At 45.0% G+C, this 16,239-nt stretch overlaps 1 protein-coding gene across 3 annotated transcripts in view; it reads left to right on the top strand.

Moving 5' to 3' along the window:
- CYBB (cytochrome b-245 beta chain) overlaps positions 1-13,194 on the top strand; it is a 63,084-nt gene extending 49,890 nt beyond the window's left edge. For all 3 annotated transcript variants that reach the window (XM_032772114.2, XM_032772033.2, XM_032771950.2), the window contains 6 exons: positions 3,034-3,126; positions 4,221-4,474; positions 5,168-5,330; positions 8,641-8,787; positions 10,551-10,675; positions 11,397-13,194. In XM_032772114.2, coding sequence (XP_032628005.1) covers positions 3,034-3,126; positions 4,221-4,474; positions 5,168-5,330; positions 8,641-8,787; positions 10,551-10,675; positions 11,397-11,523 — 909 coding nt within the window. In that variant the 3' untranslated portion in view covers positions 11,524-13,194. The remainder of the gene's footprint in view (positions 1-3,033; positions 3,127-4,220; positions 4,475-5,167; positions 5,331-8,640; positions 8,788-10,550; positions 10,676-11,396) is intronic.
- The last annotated feature ends 3,045 nt before the right edge of the window (positions 13,195-16,239 follow it).

Raw genomic sequence — 16,239 nt, 5'->3', positions numbered from 1 at the left:
TATTGTCTTAAGTATAAATACAGTAATGAAAGTCTTCAAAATCTATCACTTTTTGTGTTAAACAACATGTTTAGATACTATAGAAAGATTCATCTGAATCTAGATATGCAGTAAACCATGAGCTTCAGTGGGAAATCACTTGTTTTTAAACATTTGAAATGGCAGATAGTAATCCAAGACAGACTAAAGAAGGTTGGGTGAAGACTGCATGAGGAGGGTATCACCTAAATGTCTTGCTTTTGAGCTGATACTTGGAGGCCCAGGTATTGGAGATCACTAGGTTGTATGTCATTGTTGGGTGGGCTACCCAGAGAAAGAAGAACTTCTGAGGAAAAGATCTGATGTAAGAACACTGCCCAATCAGCACTGAGTGCCCACATCCAAGATGGCAGCACCAACCCAGCCTCCTCCACGCTGGTTGAACTACCATCTGGAGTAGTTCTGCTATTGGTCCCATCTTTGGATCTCCAAATAGCTCTTCTTCAGAGACAATTGAAGTTTCCTGAATTGGTCCTGACCATCTCTAAACTAAAATGTTCATATTTAACAGGATGGGCAAAAGGAAAGGGACAAATATTGAACAAGATTGACATATCAAAAAAATATGAGAACCATTCACTAGAATATAATCATGAGCTTGCAGGGTTTATTCAAAATTCTACGTTAGCTTGCCCATGCAAGGGAAAATTGCAAACTCCTCAAGGCAGGGATAGTTTTTTTTGTTATGTGTTTGTACAATGTGTAGCACAATGGGGTTCCTGGCCTACGACTGGAGTCTGTAGGTGCTTTTGAAATACAAATAAGAAATAATATTGAGAGGGAATATTTCGTATGGTTAAGGTAGGTACTGTGCATTAATGTAAAACAATGGCTTAAGGAATGTTGAGGATAATATGTTTGTCGTAAGGGCATTTTCGACTTAGAGCTCATCATGATAGCAAACCCCATAGGCACCAACTTTTCTCGGCGCCAGTGGGTGCTTGCACCCTCTGGCCCCACCCCGACTCCACCCCTGACCCACCCCTTCCCCGCCCTCATTCCAACCCCTTCCTAAAAGTCCCTATCCCAATTCCACCCCCTCCCTGCCCCATTGGACTCCTTCCCCAAATCTCCACCATGGCCCTACCTCTTCCCCGAGCGTGCTGCGTTCTCCCTCCTCCCCACTCCTTCCCAGCGCTTGCCACCGCGAAGGGAAATGCTGGGAACTAGGGGGTAAGCAGGAACATAGCACACTCAGGGGAGGAGGTGGAGCGGCAGCGAGGTGAGCTGGGGTGGGGTAGCTGCTGGTGGGTGCAGAGCACCAATTTTTCCCCATTGGTGCTCCAGCCCTGGAGCACCCACAGAGTTGATGCCTATGACAAACCCCGGAGAGACCCAGCATCATCTGGACTGATCACTAGCTAGATCCTTAAAGTAGTGTATCTGGATACTCAGTTCATGTCTGTCACTGACGATCTTATTGTACTACCAAAGCTTTTGGCACCCACATGATCACCAACCGTGCAGCAGCATTCCTTGACTAGATCTCAGGTTCCATCCAAATCTATCAGTAGGAACCACCATCTTGCGAAGATGAGGTAAGACCAGGGCTGGCTCCAGGCACCTGCATAGCAAGCTGCTGCTTGGGGCGACCGATGGAAGGGGGCGGCACATCTGGGTCTTTGACTCTACCGCACAGAAGAATGAAGCGGCGCGGTAGAGCAGCCGTCCAAGTGCTGCCAATCGTGGCTTTTTTTTTTCCTATTTGCTGCTTGGGGCAGCAAAAAAGCTGGAGCCAGCCCTGGGTAAGACTAGCACAGATTTATACCAAGATGTGAAGAGAATTGCCAGGCCTGTTCAGTATCATCAACTGAGAGTATAATCACCAGAGGAGGGTGAACGTTATAGTTCTAATGTGCTGAGTGACTCTTATTTCCCAGTGTTTAGAGTCATTCTTAAAAGTACTTTTCTGGCCAAAACAGACTCATTTTCCAAGTAAAAGTTATGGAGTTGCATGTGTCTAAATGAGAGCAGAATTTGCTCCATTACGTTGATGAGGGGCAAGCCTAAACTCAGCTGGTTTTTGATTGCTTTTCAAACTTGTTAGATCATAATGGATTTTTTAAAAAATGTAATAATATTCCAGGGCTTGCTTCTTGACCTGACAGTCCCATTTCTTTGAAAATATTTTTGAAATGAACTCATCACCCAGATCCCATCAGAGGTCACAGACCCACCAGTTTACAACTTCACATAATTTAAATGTGCCAGACTGATTGTGTGTGTAGCTCCATTTCAATCAGTGAGGTTATACCAGGGATTAATTTATTCTTATGATTGTTACTAACCTGTTTAATGTATAATGTACTCTTAGTCTTATGACACATACTCTGTATGTGCATGAAGAGTCAAAAGGCAAGAGAAAATAAATGCTGAACTAAGAAAGTGATTGAGTCCTGAGGCAAATTTATACTTATTCCTTCATATAAAGCCTGAAAAATCCAAGCCCTCTGCTTTGAAACTAGAATTGATCAATTCAGACAAACCTCAGAAGTTTCCAGAGAGTGTAAACTTGATGACTCTAAACTCTTCGCTTCAGAAAATCCTATTCACCGAATGTAGGCCTCTTGTTTATCTAGTCTTCTGATCCTCACATTGGGATTTGAGAATCTCTATCCCGCACCCTGACTTGACTTTGAAAGAAAAAAATATATACCTATTAACCCATATTGTGCTCCAAGTCACTCTGAACTTTAGCCAAAGCGAAAAGAACACCCATAGGAGAATCCTGTTCTATAACTAGCCAGCTGTACTGTAGTGATTGTAAATCCATCTGCAACACCTGCTAGAGGGAAAATCCACTCTCTAAAGAGGAAGTTGTTTTGAAGGTTTGATGTGATGTATCAAGTTCCCCAGAGTGAGTGATGAAGAGCATCAATTCACTGAAATGAATTTCTGTGTGTATAAAGCCTCCAATATTTTATGTAAAGTAACTTATCAGCATATATCTTGCTTCTCCTTCTTATTTTCTTCTTATCTTTGTTCTGCTAACAGACATGGAAGTGGGTAGTGGTTCCTATGATTTTGTACTTCTTTGAGAGGTTGGTGCGATTTTGGCGATCACAGCAGAAGGTTGTAATCACAAAGGTGTGTATCAATGTTATGTGTTTATCTTGGGCAAATTGTTCCTCAGTTTTCCCATTACTTGTCAGTAGTAGAGAATACAGTAGGGCGAGTGTCTGCAGGAAAAGGCATGGACTTCCTCACACCAGGATGCGTTATTAGAGAAAGTACCCTTGTAAGTGTTCTGGATGCTGTTAACCAAAATGGGTCCCTTCAGTGGTACAGCTGCCCTTCTATTTATTTAAGTGCTTTTAGAAATGTTACTCTGGATCTCTGTGTGCCTCAGTTGCCCACCTGAAAAATGGGAATAATGATACTTTCTTTCTCCAACCCTTTATCTGTCTTGTCTGCTTATCCTGTGGGCTCTCCTGCGCAGGAAATGTCTTTTGCTATGTGTATGTACAGTGCCAAGCACAATGAGGCCCTCTCTCATTTGGGCCTCTAGATGTTACAGTAATACAAATAATTACAAAGCTAGCCAGTTCTGAAGTTAGCCAATAGACTAGATCTCCTCCAAACCTCTCCTGAAAATTGCTGGCAGGATCAGCAGAGAGGTCAATGTTAAAAAGTCATAGAGACTGAATTACTGTCTTGCGCCTCGAGATGGTGATTTCCAGCTAGGCTTAAAAAAAACACGGGCAAGGTGAATGACCATGTCATAACTCCTACGTGGATATACGTAGAAGGCTTCAGTTTCCAGTGCTGTCAATCCAGTGCCCTGCTTGTGTGCTAACCTCCACCCCTCAACTTCATGAACATGTGATCCATTCTGTGGCACTGACACACTGCACCTGGAATTAGTCACACACATACACACACCCCTGGCTATGTACTAGATGTATCTGTCTGCCCTATAACAGTTTGTGTTAAATGATAAATAATAGCCACAAGAATGGTATGAAAATGTTCCTATCAACAATTTAGACAGTTCTACAAGTCTCCTGTCTGGCTGTCAGATGCTATTCCTCAGACTATCCTGTGCTCTTTGAAAGACAATTTGGCCAGTTTAATTTGCTCTCACAGTGAAATACATCAGGTGGTGATGATAGTGGATGTGATGATAGTGGATGGGGCTAACTGTGCAGCTCTTGACAACCTTTTGTATTTTGTGCCCTTAGGTGGTCAATCATCCCTTCAAAACGTTTGAGCTCCAGATGATGAAAAAGGGATTCAAGATGGAAGTTGGCCAGTACATTTTTGTCCAGTGTCCCACAGTGTCTCATCTGGAGTGGCACCCTTTCACACTGACTTCTGCCCCGGAAGAGGATTACTTCAGCATTCACATCCGTATTGTAGGAGACTGGACAGAGGGCGTGTCCAAAGCCTGTGGATGTGACAAACAAGAATTTCAAGAAGCATGGAAATTGCCAAAGTATGTGCAATCTCCATGATAATCTCTGAAAAGGGACAATGTTATATCAAGTCTGCTAGGCCTAAAATCAGACCTGCCCTCTTTGGAGGCATGCCTCACACATTCCTTGACTCCCTCCATCCTGACTGATGGCTACCCTCTAAATTTTCATTCCATGCCTGCTCATAAAAATCAGTTTTCTTAAAATGCACGTTTTGCTGAACTGGGACAAATGTTTTTGAGGAGGTGAATCTGGTGATTGCCTAGATTTTGGAGTCATTCTGTCAATTGAAAATGCACTTGAGCAACCTTAACCTTAAGTTTATGGGCCAGATTCTCAGGCTCCGTTTCTGGCTATAAGTGACCAGTGGAGAATTCCCCTAATGGAGGAAAACTCCCAACTGACATAAAACCAGCGGAACCAGCTTCTGTGCCACTGATCTTTCCCACCACCAGCAAAGGGGTTTAATTGGGGAAAGCTCCATTATACTAATCTTTCACTGGTGTAAATTAGAGCAGCCCCTGGACTGATCTATGTCAGATTGGGGCTGAGTGTCACAGAATCAGGAAGCTGTAATTAGTTTTACAGTGCCCCACCCTATCTTTTACCAAGTGGTGCTTGGACATAGGGAAGACGCGAGCCCACACTTTGTGTGTGTGGTGATAAATATACAGATTATATTTTTACATTATTAATTGTACTCTTTCTTTTAGGATACTTGTGGATGGCCCATTTGGCACAGCTAGTGAAGATGTATTCAGTTATGAAACTGTGATGCTGGTTGGAGCTGGAATAGGGGTCACCCCATTTGCATCTGTACTCAAGTCTGTCTGGTACAAATACTGCAATGATGCAACTAATCTGAGACTCAAGAAGGTATGTCCCCTGGGTGTACAAAACCTTCACAACAAATGGGGGTAGGGGGAGACCCAACAAAACAGGCCCAGCAAACCTTATGAACAGACTGCCTTGCTCTAAAGATGTGCCTGCCTGCTGGGGGAGAAGAGTCCACAGATTTAACAAGACAAGTATTATCAGGAAAAGGAAAAGATCATAGAAGATTAGGGTTTGAAGAAACCTCAGGAAGCCGTCTAATCCAACCCCCTGCTCAAAGCAGGACCAACCCCAACTAAATCATCCCAGCCAGGGCTTTGTCAAGACGGGCCTTAAAAAACTCTAAGGGTGGAGATTCCACCACCTCCCTAGGTAACCCATTCCACTGCTTCACCACCCTCCTAGTAAAATAGTGTTTCCTAATATCAAACCTAGACCTCCCCCACTGCAACTTGAGACCATTGCTCCTTATTCTGTCATCTTCCACGACTGAGAACAGCCTAACTCCATCCTCTTTGGAACCCCCTTTCAGGTAGTTGAAGGCTGCTATCAAATCCCCCCTCATTCTTCTCTTCTGCAGACTAAATAACCCCAGTTCCCTCAGCCTCTACTCATAAGTCATGTGCCCCAGGCCCCTAATCATTTTTGTTGCCCTCCGCTGGACTGTCTCCAATTTGTCTACATCCTTTCTGTAGTGGGGGGCCCAAAACTGGATGTATTACTCCAGATGTGGCCTCACCAGTGCTGAATAGAGAGGAATAATCCCTTCCCTCGATCTGCTGGCAATGCTCCTACTAATGCAGCCCAATATGCTGTTAGCCTTCTTGGCAACAAGGGCACACTGATAACTCGTATCCAGCTTCTCGTCCACTGAATCTCTAGGTCCTTTTCTGCAGAATTGCCACTTAGCCAGTCAGTCCCCAGCCTGTAGCAGTGAATGGGATTCTTCCATCCTAAGTGCAGGACTCTGCACTTGTCCTTGATGAACCTCACCAGATTTCTTTTGGCCCAATCCTCCAATTTGCCTAGGTTGCTCTGGACCTTATCCCTACCCTCCAGCATATCTACCTTTCTCCCCAGCTTAGTGTTATCTGCGTACTTCCTGAGGGTGCAATTCATCCCACCATCCAGATCATTAATGAAGATGTTGAACAAAACCGGCCCCAGGACTGACCCCTGAGGCACATACCAGCTGCCAACTAGACACTGAGCCATTGATCACTAGCCGGAGAGCCTGATGATCTAGCCAACTTTCTATCCACCAGTGCTCTAGTCATGTAAGTTACCCCACCAAGTCTCTGTTATTCCAACACATCATAGTTCCTTGACTGTGCCAGGACTTCCAATTCTTCGTGCTTGTTTCCCAGGCTTCTTACATTCATTTACAGGCACCTAAGATAACTAGCTGATTGCCCTACTTTCTCAGTATCAATCAGGAGGCCTTCCCATTGCACCCTCCTCCTTGTGTTTCCTCTCGGTATCCCTCTTCCCCACTACCTCAGGGCTTAGGTCCTTCCTTACTAGTTATCAGGCCTGCCTGTGAAGATACTCTTTCTTCTCTTCGATAGTGGATCCCATCTCTTCCTAGCAATCCTTCCTGGAACAATATCCCGTGGTCAAAGAATCCAAAGCCATCTCTCTGAGACCACCTGCGTAACCACACATTTACTTCCACAATTTAATGGTCCCTACTTAGGCCTTTTCCTTCAACAGGGAGGATGGACGAGAACATGACTTGTGCCTCAGACTCCTTTATCCTTCTTCCCAGAGTCACATAGTCTGCAGTGACCCACTCAAGGTCATTCCTGGCAGTATCATTGGTGCCCACATGGAGAAGTAGGAAGGGGGCAGCGGTCCAAGGGCTTGATCAGTCTCGGCAGACACTCCATCACATCCCGAATTCTAGCTCCAGGCAAGCAGCACACTTCTTGAGTTTCCTGGTCTGGATGGCAGATGGATGACTCCGTCCCCCTGAGGAGGGAATCCCTGACCACCACCACCTGTCTCCTCCTATTGGGAATGGTGGTTGTGGAACCCCCATCCATAGGACAATGCATTCCATGCCTTCTGATCCCTTCCCTCAGATGACTCTTCCAAACCATTCTGCACTGTAGTACCTGTGCAGAGAGTCTGAAAATGGTTTCTTACCTCTATCTGCATTGGGGGTACATGGGTTTTCCTCTTGCTTCTTCTGGAGGGCACATGCTGCCAATTATCTTCCCCGTTCTGTATGGCCCTCTCTGATTCTTCATCATGCTGTGCCTGCAGTACCAAATGCTGACTTCTATCCAGAAAGTCTTCATTTTCTCTGATGCAGTGCAGGGTTGATACTTGGGTCGCTAGTCGTTTAGCCTTCTCTTCCAATATAGAGACCAGCTTGCACTTTGTACAGACAAAGTCACTTCTATCCTCTGGGAGAAAGACAAACATGGCACATTCTGTGCAGGTCACAACAGCTGATCACTCACTGTCCCTATTGTCTTCCTTCTAAAAGCCTCTTCAGATGTTGTATTTATTGCTCCCAGAAGTCTGAAAGGCAAAAAACTCTGTGGGAACTCCCCCTCGGTGAACTTCCTCTGTTTGCTTCTTTGCTGTTTGCAGCTCAAGATAACAGAAGAAGCAGTCACAAGCCTATGGGCTAAATTCTGGACTCAGCTCAGTGCAGGGAAGATGGGCTACACCCATTAGCTTTCCACTGAATTGAGGAAGGCAGCAATAAAGCCACTTCACCACCTCTGTTATATTGTTGCCAGCTTTGGGCTGCAATAGCCTTCGCATCTGCTGCACTCCTCGCCCAGGGCAGGGTCGGATTTTAGGTCAATGGAACTAAGTAGTCACTGGTCCACCGCCATGCCCTCACTCTTGAAATCGCCCTGTGTGTTGGGGCAGAGGTAGCCGCCACAGTTCCTCTGTGCACCTGAGGTCACATCCCCTCTGCCCTCCACTAGGGTAGAGGAACTGGACCAGTTCTGTGGCCTGTTGGGCTCTCCTTGGCTGCAGAGATGGAGACAGGTTTTCCTCCAAGTCATTTTTGAATGGCTTAACAAATTGCTACTCCGAGGGAGCAGGGATGGAGAGGCAGCATGATTCAGTAAATAGGACACTGGTGGAGGGAAAAGAGGGAACTGTTTCTTCCCTTTTCACATAATCGTTAACTCTGCCCCACAGCCCTACCGGCTTCTAAACAGTTATCCTGCCAGATGAACTTCCCATCAACTCTGGTAACAAGGGGAATTTCTAAAGCACCAGTAAACCGTGCCTCTAAAAATCCCCATTTCAATCAGCAAACATGACTGATGTGGAAATGCGTAAGTGTATACAGAAGATAAGAGTTTAATTCTGTTTCTTTCAGATCTATTTTTACTGGCTCTGCAGAGACACTCATGCCTTTGAATGGTTTGCTGACCTCTTGCAGTCCCTGGAGAATCAAATGCAGGAGAGGGACAATGCACAGTTTCTCAGTTACAACATCTACCTAACAGGCTGGGATGAATCTCAGGTAACCACTCTGGGGAAAATGTCAGTTCCTTAAGTGTCATGGATTTTATTTATTATTTTAACATCGGTTGGGATGGTTGGTTGGTTTTTGTGAAGGTACAACCTTTCAAAAAGGAGCTGTACCATTCTCCTGGCCTTTGTATGGCTGTCAGGGATTTTATTTTTAGAAGGCTATTGTCAGAAAGAACAAGTTGCACAAACCTATGGCTAACTGAGAAGTTTCAATATGCTAAAAATAGAATTTCTATTGGTAATAGTTAAAGCTGTGAGTCTGTCATGGAAGTCACATTCTGTGACTTCTGTAGTGACTGATGCGACTGACCCCAGGGCCACGGGCCATGCCCCCTGCTCCCTCCTTCTGCCCCCCCGCACCAGAGTACCAGTGGCGGTCCCGGGCTGCCCCTTGTCCCAGAGCACCCATGGAGCCCCCTGCCCCAGAGCACCCAATGTGCCCCTGGAGCCCTCCCTCCAAATCATCCATGGTGCCCCCAGAGGCCCCGCTCCAGAGCACCCAAGATTTAAACAGGGGTATATAATACAAGTCATGGACACATCAGGAGGCATGAATTTTTGTTTACTGTCCATGACCTGTCCATGACTTTTACTAAAAATACTCATAACTAAAGTCTTAGCCTTAGTAATAGTGCTTAAAACCCAACATTGCCCTGTCGTAAGGCCTGCCTGCCCTCCAGCAACCCCCCTTGACCTAGTGTGGTGCTGCAGGCTCTCCTGGTCTCAGGGTTGCTTAAGAACTCCACCCAGTCTAAAAGAATGTGAGATAAAATTCCCCTTCTCAGGTTCTAATTTATTCAATACAAATACACTTGAAATACAGCCTCTCTCCTTGGGCTCAGGGATTGTTTAGCCCTCCTCTTTGGGACCTGTGGTCCCCCTTAAGAGAGCTCGTCTCTCTGCAACTGAGCAGTAACTGCAGCTGGGCCTCCCCCTGCAGCAGCTAATGCACAGCAATGGGACTCAGCCAGTGGCAGCACATTTCCTTCAGCAGTTTCCTGGCTCTTTTGCACTTCCCTGTGGGAAAGGACAATATAGATTGTTTTGGGGAGACCAAGGACCCAAACCTTCCATTGGATACTTGAGAAATGAGTGAGTCAGTCAGGAAAGAGGCTCATTTTAGTTCTTTTGTTTATATTTCACTCTACTTATATTCCACACAATTCTGTGAGTGGAGGGGGCGCGAAGTTGTGTCACTTTTAGACGTGGGGAAGAGAAGAAGTAAGATTGTATACCTCTTGGTTCCAAATAAATCACTTCTCTAATTCTTCCCCCAAATATAACTAGTAACTCTGTTAGGGCCTAATCCAAATCCCACTGAAGTAAACATGAGTCTTTCCATTGACTTCTGTGAACTTTGAATCATGCACTTAACTCTGATGTAGATGGAAGTTAGACAGGCAAGGAGAAGAGAAAAGACTTCACAGGGACACACGTTCCCCTCAGACATAGCAGTGCAACCTCAATGGGACCACACCAGTATAACTGAGGGAAGAATCTTGTTCTTACAGTACCATCAGAGAACCCGAATCAGGCTGTTCACTAGAGCAGAAAGCTAATTACTAGCTTGAAGGATTAGTATTTTCAAGCCCTGAGATCAAACATAAATTCCACATCCCAAAGGAACTCTTCTGGCCTGCAGATAATTCCACTGCATGCTAATAGGGTTGACTTTCTAAACTAGTGCTAAAGCAACCATCTCTGAATTTCACCTTACGCTGTTCCCTAAAGCATTTGTCTCCTTTCCCATAGGCCACTCATTTTACAGTACACCATGATGAAGAGAAAGATGTGATTACGGGTCTGAAACAGAAAACCTTGTATGGCAGACCCAACTGGGAAAATGAGTTCAAAACCATTGCAAGTCAGCACTCAAGGTAAATCAGATTTCAGAGCTATAGTTTCTGTGGACTCCCTCAAACTAGCTGCCATAAAAAAATGGTCTTACTCCTGATGTTGGTAATATTTGAGAGTAAAAGTGATCCAACAGACTGAATGTACACGTCAGAGCCAGGAACTCCCAAATTCTAATCTCGGCTCTGCCACTGAAATGTTGGATGGCCTTGGCCAAACCACTTTAGACCTACATTTTCAAAAATGTCCACTAATTTTGGGTGCTAAACTTCATGCACGGAAGGCCTGGTTTTAGAAACATCTGTAACTCCAACTGAAGTCAATGATTAATACTGCTGAAAACCAGACCTTAAGATGGATGGGCTGCATCTGCGAACCCAAAATTGGAAGCAGCAAAATTAGAGGCTGCATATGAGAATCTGGGAAATTTTGGCATTGACTTCTGGAGGACCAGAATTTAGCCTGCCATTTGTTTTAAAAGCAGTTATAAATCATGCCTGTTTACCTCACGGGTTTTGGGAGGATAAATTAGTTCCTGTTTCAAGAGCACTGTGAAGAATTAAAGAGATGTTATATGTATTAATGTTAAGTAGCTGATATCATAATACAAGGTTCTATTTTAGTGCCTTTAATGTCTGTCAGCTGCAGATCAAATGATCCATTTGCTCATCCACCCTACCCGTGTTGTTGTGGATTGAATACCTGCATGATTACTTACCACACTGTGATGTTCTTTCTTAACAGTTCCAGAGTAGGCGTTTTCCTCTGTGGACCGGAAGCCCTGGCTGAAACACTCAATAAGCAGTGTATCAACAACTCGGATGCTGATCCACGAGGAGTACACTTCATTTTTAACAAGGAAAACTTTTAACTCACTGGCCCCGACAGAATACTGGAATAGCTAAATTCAAAAGCTAAAGAGCTTGTTTCTTTTTCTGTTGGAGTTTGGAGATTATGGACCAGATTCTGATCTCAGTTACACTAATGTTAAGCCGTTTTCTTCAGTGAAATTGCCCTGGATTTACACTGGTGTAACTTTGGCCTTGGGTGTATTTGCATGGGCCTCCACATTGTGAGCAATTTAGCAGAAATCTATTCTTTGTGGGGTTTGTCTCAACTAACTATCTTTAGCTTCCTGTCATTTGTAGTGACTTCCTCAGGGTATCAATAGAGGTTGCATCGTGGGGAGCCAGTTTACACTGATAATAATTTAATCCTATGAAACAAAAAAGTGTGTTAGCGTAATGCTTGCTATTTAACATGCAGATTATTTTGGCTGTAGGGATTTTCTGGAAGAAAGCGGAATTTGGGGAGGGATGAATGGGACTTAGGCTATGTCTGCACTACAAATTACTTTGGTACAATTTACGTGGCTCAGAGGTGTGAATAATCCACACCCCTATGCCAGTGGTTTTCAAACTTTTTCCCGGGGACCCAGGGTGTGGGAGGGGCTCAGGGCTGGGGCAGAAGGTTGGGGTGCAGGGGTGAGGGCTGTGGGGTGGGGCCAGGAATGAGGGGTTCAGGGTATGGGAGGGGGCTCTGGGCTGCAGGTGCAGGCTCTGGGGTGTGGCCAGAGATGAGGGGTTTGGGGTGGAGGAGGGGCTCAAGGCTGGGGCAGGGAATTGCGGGGGCAGGGCAGGGGTGTGAACTTACCTCCAGCGGCTCCTGGTCAGCAGTGTAGCTGGGGTGCAGAGACGGGCGTCCCGCCTGTCCTGGCACCATGAACTGCGCTGTGCCCCGGAAGCTGCCAGCAGCATGTCTGGCTCCTAGGCAGAAGTGCACAAGTGGCTTTACACAACTCTCATGTGCAGGCCCCCCATCCTCCCCAGTTCCCATTGGCCAGTTCCTGGCCAGTCCGAGTACGGAGCTGGTGCTCGGGGCGGGGGCAGCATGCAGAACCCTGTGGCCCCCCTTCTGGGGCTCAGCGCAGTGTCGGAACAAGTAGGCACTAGCTTGCCTTAGCTGGGCAGTACCGCCAATGGGACTTTTAACGCCCCGGTCGGCGGTGCTGACCAGAGCCAGGCGACCCAGCACCTGACATGCTGTGACCCAGTAATGGGTCGCGACCCACGGTTTGAAAAACACTGACCTAAGTGCAGGTGTGACCAGCACTATGTCAGTGGGAGAGCTTCTCCATCCTGCCAACAAAGCTACCACCTCTCGCGGAGGTAGGGTTTATTGAGCCAACTGGAGAGCTCGCTCCCATCAGCTTAGAGCATCTTCACCGAAAGCACTACAGCGGAGTAACTGCATCAGTGCTGAAGTGTAGACATAGCCTTACCCAAAAGTGCCATTCTCTGAAAACAACTCTCTGTTGTTCAAGTAGGCAAAAGGAACGTACAGATTATTATGCTGCAGCTACATTTTTTTAATGTTTTAAAGGCACTGAATTAGATTGTAAGCTCTTTGAAGCAGAGACCTTGTCTACCTGTTTGTTCATACAGCTCCCAGCATAATGGGATCCTTATTTTTAATGGGTTCTATCGGCGCTACTGCAATATTACTAAAAACAAGAAGGAATAAAACAAATCCAGGGCAGAAATGAGGTGGTTCAGTCTGCTCCCTTCATTCCTCAGCTTTGTTAATATCTAGTTTGTTCCAAGGGCTTCCTTGGTAAAGCGCTACATTTTTCTAGGTGTTTCTCTGGTATATTTCAACTCAGGTCGCTGTGATCAAGTTACAATTTGCCTGACGCTAATAGCTTTCAAACTTCCGACAAAACACCCCGCCCCAACTCACTGGCTTTGACAGCTTGTTGCTTTTATATTCATGGCACAGAAATATAAACAAAAATAGGGTTCATGTTTTCAGAGTCCCCTTCAGCTCTGCTTTCAAGAATAGCTCTGAAATGCTGAAAGTGCTCACCAAATGATTACATGGGTCCATTCTTAGGAATTTTTAAATACGTATAATGCTTTTTGATTCTGCTGCTGAGCTATTTCTCTTTGACAACAGAGAGACAGGTATTGGAGAGAGGAGTTCCTGGGGCCTGGGTTTGTGATTTGTACGCATAAAGCTCTCTACATACACCCACACACAGTACAGTACTTTAAAGTAACTGTTTCGGGCCACCTGGAGAGGCAAAAACAAGAAAAAGGAACCTGCACAAATAGATTTTCAGTGCAGGCATGGTAGAGAGACACACACATTCACTAAGCAACCACACGAGGAAAAAGGCTTCCAGCGGCCAAATGTAATGTGCTATGGATTCCCTCAGTGCCTTCCTGGCTCTTATGCTCCCCCAGTGCACTGCCTGCTTGCTGCCTTTTCAGCTCATAAGCAGTCCTCTGGAGCCCCTGCACACTCATTAGACCTGGCTGCCAGATTCTTGTAGTGATGTTATCAAGTGACCACTTGTTTCTTCAATTCCAGCTACGTTTGCAGAGGCATTTGATTGTACAAAATGTGTTTTTAACCCTCTACTTGCCAGCTGCATGGTGGTATCCATTACCCCATTGCACATCTTTATCTTATGCAGGTAGCCAATATTTAAGTACTTCAGAAACACAGCTTCCCATTTTTTATTTATTAATGTCAGCTCCCCGCCCCCAGAGCTGTTTAATGTCATTTTCAATTATATCAACGTTTGGGGGGGGGGGGATCCCATTTTGCATGGAGCTTGTAAATCCCAGCTTGTGTGGGAAATTTTTCAAGCTCCTCTGCAAGGACATTTTTAAGTCAAGGGGGTGAGATAATATCTTTTACTGGCCAAACTTCTGATATTGAGAGAGACAAGCTTTTGAGCTACACAGAGCTCTTCTTCAGGTCTCTGTGTAGCTTGAAAGCTTGTCTCTTTTACCAACAGAAGTTGGTCCAAAAAGACATATTACCTCTCCCACCTTGTCTCTCCAACATTCTGGAACCAACACAGCTACAACAACACTTCAAAGAACAAATTTTAGGTCTGCACAGTTCTGATCGGAGGTCAGAATAAAGTTTAGTTAAAATGAAAGAAGTGTTTTCTTTTAATGGAATGTAAATATCTTACTGAAACAGAGTAAGGGTGAGATCCCGCACCATTGAGGACAGGTGGAGTTTTGTCTTTGATTTTAGTGGGAGCAGGATCAGACTTTAAGTGTACGAGAAGAGTAGCAAAAGGAAAGACAGTGAATGAATGCAGGTTGTTTTAGTAAGTTAAGAATCTTGCCTTTTCATGATTTTTTATTCAGTAGTTTTGATTTCATCTGTTAGTTTTCTAGAAGTTGCCATTATATTTGTTCTTTCTCAAGGCTCCAATGACCTTTTCTGCTTCCTCCTGTTTTAGTAAGGTTCCCTGTTGTTGTATTTTATACCTGAGTTCTTTATCATCTTTAATTCAGAATAAAACCTCCCAAACTTCTTGCTAAACCTCACTTTCCAAAATCATATAGAAGAATTAGCAAATCTTAACCAAAGGAGGGTGGGAGGGGGCTTATAGTCCATGCAATGATATGAATTCTTCAGTTTCTTTCAAAGGTTTGATGCATCAAATATGGATAAAACACCAAGACACAATTTATCAGGAATGGTCTGAATATAAAGATTGGTGTATGGGATACTTAAATGGGCAACCTTGAAACACAGCCAGAAGAAACAAACCCACTCTTCTCCTCCCATCTATCATCGAAGCTCAGAACAGGAAAGCCTGATATACTGTTAATAGAGTGCGTTGTCTCATCCTATGGGACAGGGAAGAAGTAAGGCACCTTTTCCTCACTTGCCTGGCCCATGTAAGGGATCCTAATCACAGCCTCTGCACTCTGGCTAGTCCCAAGGGGCTCCTCCCAAGACTATCTCACCAGCAATGGTGGAAATAGCCGAAGCCATGGCTCCATGTTCTCCACACACAAGCTGGACAGCAGAGCAGACAGGCCATATAGCAGGGATATCCTGAACCCTTTAAAGGGGTGTCACAAATTGTGTTCTACACCCTGGGAAATCTGGGCAGCATTGTGCCTCTCTGAGGCAGACTGCCACTTGATGTTCCCCCGATGATGGTGTTACTCTGCACCCCTCACCTATTCCACCCCCTGTGCCTACCAGGAATAATTTACCCGTAAATGTTTTTTAAACTTTCATGATAAAAAAAGAACCTTTCACTTGCAAATTGCTGATTCCAAAAATCTGCAACATCCTGCCAGGGTTACAAACATCCCTTTTTAAAGAAAAGTCATAAATGGCATTCAGTAGATATGCACAGTGCAATGCTTTGCAGACTACTGTTAAGCATCATAAACTTGCTGTGTGCTAAATGGATAGTAATGCAGTGTTGCCACACTTCAGCCTGATCCTACTGACTGCTGAATGCCCCCAGTGCCTTATGGTGTGCAGCATTTGGCAGGGTCTTACTCTTAAGCAAGTTGATGGTAAGGCTTTCACGACCCCAGTAAAGAAAGCTTTTACAGTAACATACAGTACTGGTTCTAGGTCTCATCCTTCTGGTGGAGATAGCTGAAAGCTTCAGTAATGCTTTCAGTACCTTAATAATGTCAATAGAAATAGGGGATGTTTTGTGACATGAATGTTAAAATCAAACCTGTGCTGTCCCTGTTTAGAGGCTATAGAGGATGGCTTCACACGCCAAGGATGTTACTCGTGTATGTTCCAC

This window comes from Chelonoidis abingdonii, chromosome 1 (assembly GCF_003597395.2).
Source record: "Chelonoidis abingdonii isolate Lonesome George chromosome 1, CheloAbing_2.0, whole genome shotgun sequence".
In the NCBI taxonomy this organism is placed as follows: domain Eukaryota; kingdom Metazoa; phylum Chordata; order Testudines; family Testudinidae; genus Chelonoidis; species Chelonoidis abingdonii.
The sequence above is the reverse complement of the archived record's forward strand: the minus strand, read 5'-3'. Positions and strand labels throughout refer to the sequence as shown.